The sequence below is a fragment of the Labeo rohita genome, unplaced genomic scaffold, assembly GCF_022985175.1.
Source record: "Labeo rohita strain BAU-BD-2019 unplaced genomic scaffold, IGBB_LRoh.1.0 scaffold_178, whole genome shotgun sequence".
Classification (NCBI taxonomy): domain Eukaryota; kingdom Metazoa; phylum Chordata; class Actinopteri; order Cypriniformes; family Cyprinidae; genus Labeo; species Labeo rohita.
In genome coordinates, this window is record NW_026127978.1 from 82,283 (window position 1) to 89,728 (window position 7,446).

General features: G+C 37.3%; 1 protein-coding gene across 1 annotated transcript in view; it reads left to right on the forward strand.

The window, feature by feature from the left end:
• The first annotated feature begins 3,986 nt into the window (after positions 1–3,986).
• The window catches only part of LOC127158905 (adhesion G protein-coupled receptor E3-like), a 22,253-nt gene continuing 18,793 nt past the window's right edge, over positions 3,987–7,446 (forward strand). Inside the window, exon 1 of the mRNA XM_051101859.1 lies at positions 3,987–4,134. Within this exon, the coding sequence (XP_050957816.1) occupies positions 3,987–4,134 (148 nt within the window). The remainder of the gene's footprint in view (positions 4,135–7,446) is intronic.

Below are 7,446 nucleotides of genomic sequence, written 5' to 3' on the forward strand. Positions count from 1 at the left end.
ATAAGACATTTGTTCATCTTTAATACACAAATGAAGATATTTTTAATGAAACCTGAGATATTTCTGTCCATTCACTGAAAAACTATTCACCTAAAATTCTGATGCTTCAAAATGTTCATAAAGAGATTGTAAAACAAATACATAAGAATCGAATGGTTTAAACAAAGTCTTCTGAAGAGACGTGATCACATTACACATCACGCATTTCACACTAAATGCTGCTCCATCTCTACAGGTGCTGTGAGTTTGAGCCTTATATAACATGTATTTAAAAAAAAACCCAGAAATTGTATTATATTTTAGTTTTCTATACAGTGATAGCTTAAAAGCTATGTCAATTAGCACTGCATTATAAGTACACTCTAAAAAGATGGTTCTTTAAAGGTCTATTTAGAACCGAGTTTAGGTATTTTTTTTTTTATTCCTGGCTTTAAAAAAAAAAAAAAAAAAAAAATTGTAACTGTCAAAACACCTCATTACTCATTTTCTGGACATCAACTATCCAGCTACACAGACTATCAACACAGTTTCAACAGGTGAAGTTCTTTCTTACAATGTCTATAAAATGTTAACTTTCATATTGTAACTTGTTTCCCATTGCCAATAATGTCTTTTTCTTTTTTTTAGGTTCTTTTTTGTGTGACCAGCTCTGTTCAGTTAAGGATACTCTCTTCTCCACTAAGTAATAGAGGTAATGAGTTTATTCATTGTTAGATTTTTCTTAAAATTATTACTTGAGTCTATGCTTAAGTGTTAAAGCTATATAAAACTATCCTAAGATCCCACTTTAAATCACTTTTTCTTTTTTTTAATATTTTGAAGGGCATACTGCTTATATGTCAATTGTTGCTTATGGCCTTCATAAGCATAATTGTTTTTACATAAACACATGGACACTCTTTAACTGTAAACTCAACTGTGTATTTCAGATGCATCATATTCACAACCTCATCATCTGCAGAGAAACTGCCACTCAATCACACCACACTGATGGGCTTAAAGGCATCACAGAGGATCCTGAAGATACATTATTCCTGGAAATTTTGTCATTTATTTTCTATTTTTACTTTCTGATGTATTTTTTTCATGTTCATTGTCAACTGTCATTTATTATTTGTATTTAGCCAATAACTGTTTTTAGAGCATTTTCATTTTTGCTTCAAGTTCATGTCAATTAAAAAAAAATAAAAGTACCTAACTGAAACTACATGCTGTTTTGTTTAGTTTTTGTGTGAGTGTGTAAAACCCTAATACAGGCTAAAATACATTATAGGAAAAACAAAAATGTTAATAGATAATATATGTAAATAATATTAATAAGTAAAACTAGTATCAAAGGTATAAATATACTAATATTAATGAAAATAAACTATTTTCAAATGTACTATTTTCTAAATCCTATTTCATGCATCCCTACAATTGTGTCTCTTCAGGAGACTTAAACTGCTCAATTCATATTAACTTATATATTTATTTAATTATTTATGATCTCTTTATGAACGCTTTGAAGTTTTGGGTGAACAGCCTTTCAATACAGAAGTCTCTCAAATTTCATTAAAATATTTTAATTTGTGTTGAGTGTGAACAACGGTTTAGAACAACATGGGAGTGAGTAAATGATAAATTTTCAGAATAATTTTGGTTGAATTATTCCTTTAAGTGTTGTGTTAATAGTTGAAATATTTTGCTTCTTGATGCAGTGTGTTTGTTGCATTATGGATGCGCCAAAATAATAGATGGAGCAAGATGAACGTTTAAAATGACGGTAAAGTTTAGCTTCCTTTAAATTATATAAAAGTTTTTTTGTGACTTTTGATTTAAAACTTTACTTAAGGCTGCAGAATTTTAATATTTTTAATGTTACATTTTTCTGGCACTTAAAAAAATAATTTTTAAGTGTGTGTTTTTTGTTTAAGAGTGTTTTTATTGTAAATAGTCACATCCTAGTTACATCATAGTTTGAGTGGAGAAAAGCTAAATTCTGTTCATTTTGCGAAATGCCAATAAATACTTTCTGTAATGATGACAAAATCTTGTTTGTGTTATATTTACAGTATTGTTCATACTGCATGCATATGTATTCTTAAAGGATGTGGAGGAGCATACAATGTGGCTTAGAGTCTGGATGTAAGATTTAAAGTTATACATTTAAATAGTAAAAAATGCAGTTGAGTTGGCTTAAAATACTAAAGCAACCGGCTGCAAAGCTTTTTTTGAGGTTACTGAACTTCAAGCAAAAAATTACTGGCACAACTTAGTTCTTGAAGTTCAGTAAACTCAAAAAAGCTTTGCAGCTGGTTACCTTAATATTTTAAGTTGAGTCAACTTAACAATTTAAGTTAATCTGCTGCAAAGCATTTTTATCTTCTTTGTTTGATCATATTATGCACCACGATCTCCTTTGTTTACATGAGGCGAGTCTTTGATTGGCCAACATGGCTTTACAGTTAAGGTTATATCTTCACCTGCTGGGGTGGCATGCTCTTGACAGGACTTTGACGTGTTTTTGCATTTTCATATCATTTCATGGACATTTTTTTTTTTAAACAAAGGGGTAAAAACTCTGTTTCTAAAAGTAACCGTGTACTTGTGGCAAGGTCTTAGTTACACACAAAAGCCACAACTATCCTCTAACAAGTATAACTTCCAGTCCCACAGCTGCGTCTGTAAGCTCTAAAATGCTGCCTTCGGAGGAAGCATTCCAAGGCAGGAAGGCATCAAGGCACATCCGAATTCTAATTCTGCTTCACTTCCTGTGTCCGGAGGTACCTTCTTCTGATAGAATTTTGAAGGCAGCATAGATGTATCCTTCGCTGCCTTCAATTTCCCATAATCCTGTGTGTGTGCGTCATATAGGCTATATAAATAAAGATATTCTGGTGAAATTGAACTTGTTACTTTATATAATAGATGAGATCTTGACCATGATATTCTTTATGAATCGTAATAGTGTAAAAAGCATAATAAATAATATTGTTTGTAATAACAGTATTTAATAAAATGTTAAAAGGGTTCAAATGAGTAGTGAATAAGAATAATATTTACAATATACTACTAATAATAACGAAACAGCCACTAATAACAATGGCCTGTTCTGCAATATTATTTGCATCAGTGCTTTTATTTTTTTTAGCAAAAAGTAGCTGCCATTCTCAGTCATCTTCTCCGACGCACAGACCTTCAGTGGGTAATGGCATTGAGGTCTTTATGTATTATTAAAGCATTTATATATAACTGTATAAGATCGTTTTTTCTACAAAATCTACAACTTAACCGTTAGGTAACCTAGCAACGGCGTCACGTTCTGCTGCCTCTGAAGTCTGTCCGAAACTGTTTCTAGAGTTGACTTCACAGCCTTCGAATCACTGCCTGATAAGGCAGCGAGGCAGCAAGTCAGCTGACTAAGCTTTCGGACGCAGCCTTAGTGTCAGGATTGTGGACTTTGTGTTGTATGTTTCCCCTCCAGCCTTAGCTCCTGTTTTCCTTATTTGGTCATTTTCCTGTTCTTGTTCAGTTTGATTTGTGAAATAGCCCTGCACCTCTTTTAATTATCTTGTGTATATTAGATCCTTCCTGTTCAGTTGCCCTTCGTCTGGTCTACTAGTTTCTTACATATGTTTTCTAGCTCCTGAGTTTTTGTTTTCCCATTCTGTTCACTTTTATTAAAGACTGTTTAATTATATCTCTGCATCTCCTGCGTTCCCCAACAACATAACGTGACAGAAGACCGGACCAATAAAGATGACTGCTGAGGACAAGATTTGGGGTTTGCATCAGGCCGGACGGAGGTTGCTATTCCTCGAGCTTGCTAACCAGCTGAGCTGGCATGACGCTGCTCTAGGTGCATGTTTTCAGTTGGGGCGATTTTCCAGTGTGTGACTATTCCCTGATTGAACGGATTAATCTTGTCCTTTATTTCTTTAACTTTGAAATTAGAACCGTTTAAATAAAGGAATTTTCAAAGTCTTGTTGTCCAGTTAATGGACATGGTGCTCCCCCTGGAGTTTACTGCCCCTATCATCTCTCCTTCATCTCCTGACTCTCCTACGTCTCCGCTGGTCCTGTCCAGCCCTCCAGTGCCAGTTCCTCCAGAGCGCCTTTCGGTGGCCGCTCCTCCTGAACTCTCCCGAGCCTGTAATAACCTAATTTCCCCCAAGAAATTTATTTTGGGGGGGCCATATGCCCGAACTGTCTGCTCTGCCATGGCTTCCTGAACTGTCTCCTACTCCATAGCCTCCTGAGTTCCCTGCTCCGCCATGGCTCCATGAACTGTCTCCTCCTCCATGGTCCCCTGAGCCCCCTGACCCACCATGGCTTCCCTAACTGTCCCGAACTGTCTCCGCCCTGAAGGCCCTCCATGTCTCCCTCAGTTACCGGCCTCCAGGGCAAGTAGACATTAAATCTCCCAAGATATGATTAATTAAACAACTTCACAGATAGCATTTCCAGCCGAGTACTAAAAAATAATATCTCTCAAGTAAGAATCAAGTAGTTCAAAAGTAGTTTGCTGAAAAGCTACTCAAGTTACTGCATTACAAATTACTTTAGTATTATTTTTTTTTCTATTTTACTCTAAATGAGGCAACTTGAGCATTATGAAGCATTAAGCACTTTTGCGTAATGTCTGTTTCACAAGTGAGACTCATTACATTTATGACGTTCCAGGAAACACCATATATGGACAAACGCATCAAGTAACACTACAGCTGAATAACATACAAATAGAGACGCTTTGACTGATGAAACATGAAAACAATAAACACACAATTGCAATGCAACCCTTTTTGACATAGCCTGTATCACAGTAAAGAATTTTATAACATTCTATTATAATAATATATTATGAACAGCTTAAAACCACAGAAGCAAGTTATTTCAAACACAACTAATGTTTTATAGTCATTTTGAAGCAATGTATGATATTGATTTCATAAATTGTCATGTTTAATGCCATGCTAAACATACTAGCTATCAAAGAAATGAGGATTTAAAACAGTGTGCATAGAAAGGTGCCAGTAAAAAATAATGTGGGGTATAGGTAAGGTTGGGCACCATTTGAACTTATAATACAATATATAATACAACTAATAAGGAAATAAATCTTAATAAAAGATTTATTAAAAATTAATTTTAAATCTTAATAAAACTTCTATCAAGTTTTCTGTTTACTTAAACTGCTGAGTGCTCTGGTAATATCAGTGGTATGACCCATTTCAGGAGCTGTCTGTTAAAATTTTAAGTGAGAACATAGCACATACATTCACCAAATTATTGAAATGCTAACACCAGTGATTGACAGTCAAAGCAAAGCATGGTTTGAGCACCCCTTTCCCCAGCTAAACTGGAAGTCTTGATTAAGCTTTGGCCTGTGTCCAAGTGGCGTTTTGCAGTCCCCACACATCTCCCCTTTTTAGCCATAGTCATCTTGACGCCCGCTCTGCAGCTTCCATGCTGTTGTTAATAGCTCTTATTCGACTTGCCCCCATAATTCCCAGCATCCTATATGCTTTGCTGAGGGAAAGACCTACAAACCATCGGCAAACCACCTCCACTGGCATGCACCTAGTTTCCCACCCATTCCCATAGCAGGCCTCTAACAGTTCCTCATATATCCCCCACCTTCTCTCCTGTGCCCACTTTATCCTCTCCTACCAAGGTACAGTTAACCCTAGTAAAATGAACTGTTTTGTGGACTCCAAGACCAGGATAATGTCCGGTCTAAGCATGGTCTCGGTGGTGTGTGCTGGAATTTTCAGCTGCCTGTCCAAGTCAACTGTCTTTGATCAATCTTGTGCTGTGAAGAGCAAGCCAACAGAGTTGTTTTTCCTTATGGGCTGCTCACCCTCCTTGACAAATGAGTACCTGTCTTGGAACACAGGGCACATGCTGGGGGTTCTACCTTGCCCCAGACAAACAAGTTGGCTGGCCAAGGGGGGATGTCATTCCCCCCCTGGATCAGAAACTTGGTCCTCTGTGGGTTCCATTTACATACGTCCTGCCTGGTCACCTTCCATTCCATTGCCTGCTCCCACTTCACCCAGGCTCCCTGTTTCCGCATTGCTGAAAAAACTACTTTCTCATTCTTCCACCACTGAAGGACACACCTCCACCTGCACTAAACTCTGCCTTTCCTTCACATTGGCAGTATTGGATCAGGTTGGTGTAAAGCTTCCGAGTCCAGCCCTGCCCTGTGCAACCGTCCCGAGGAGAGCCTTGTGACTTATCCAAGCTTCTGCCTGCTAGACTGCATCCTTCCTTCCACTTCCTCCCTGTCCTCACGATAATGCCTGCTCCGGACACTTCAGCATCCTCCGAATCCGAATACTGCATGTGTTTACATGACCATACAACAATAAATTCCCCCCTGATGGAGCTAAAGGCAGTCTTTGCTTGTTGCTGTTACCGTACAACACAATGCTGCTCAAACCGTGCGACATGTCCAACCATCTGCGTAAATAGCTATTCACTTTATGCTCAAAACTTTCTACTAAAGTAATAGGAACTTCATATATGTAAGGGAAACAGGTCAATTTAGCTCAAAGGGAATTATTTAAGATTTTATAGGGAATTTGAACAGAATCTCCATTCTGCGGCGGATCAATGAATCGGCCAGCGATTCACTGAACAAGCCGTATAACTTAAACTCTGCAAAGGATATTACTATCCAAAATATAGTGAAAACACTATTTATTAGCATGGTAACAAGGTCAGCAGTTTAAGACATTAATTTATAAGCACAAAACACAAGATACTTCTCTCTTCAATATGAATTAGAATTTATTGGATAAGCCTAAGACATATAAACTAATCTAACACATAGGAAAGAATGATTTTAGAAGAGTGAAAATATGAAATCCCAAGTTTATAGCAATATATGCAATTGCTTTGGCCTGAACAACCATCAATCATTTAATGAACCCTCGCACTGAGTTTCTCAATGAGGCTATTAAACTTTATATTAAATGCACCAGTTCAGCTAGAATCTGGAGGCTGTACTTGCGTTGCCTTTGTGTTCAGGGATTCCCTTCGATGACGTCATTGCAGAAAGGGGGTTTTCCAAGGTTGCTGATTGGCTGGAAGTTTGTGGTCGTTCGAAGTGATGTCTTGGGCATCGGCTGGAGGATGGAGTTGTGTACGCTGGTTGAAGCTTTGAGGCGGGCACAGTCTGAGACACAGCTTAGCAGCAAAACTTAACTTAGAACACAAAACTCTTAACGGAAAGAAAAAGATTAAAGTAAAAGAAAGAAATGTGATGATCTCCTCATGTTTTCATTTTAGAGGCGTGGCTGGCGTGCAAGCCAGGAAGCGTTCAAAGAATGCAAAAACCTGCGGCAAATGTGATGGCACACACCAATAGCTAAAAGCATGGCTGAAAGCTAGGGCTAAGAACCCTTACTAAAATGTAAAATTTTATGGTGTCCTTTGGTTTTAAACTCAGATTTGGAC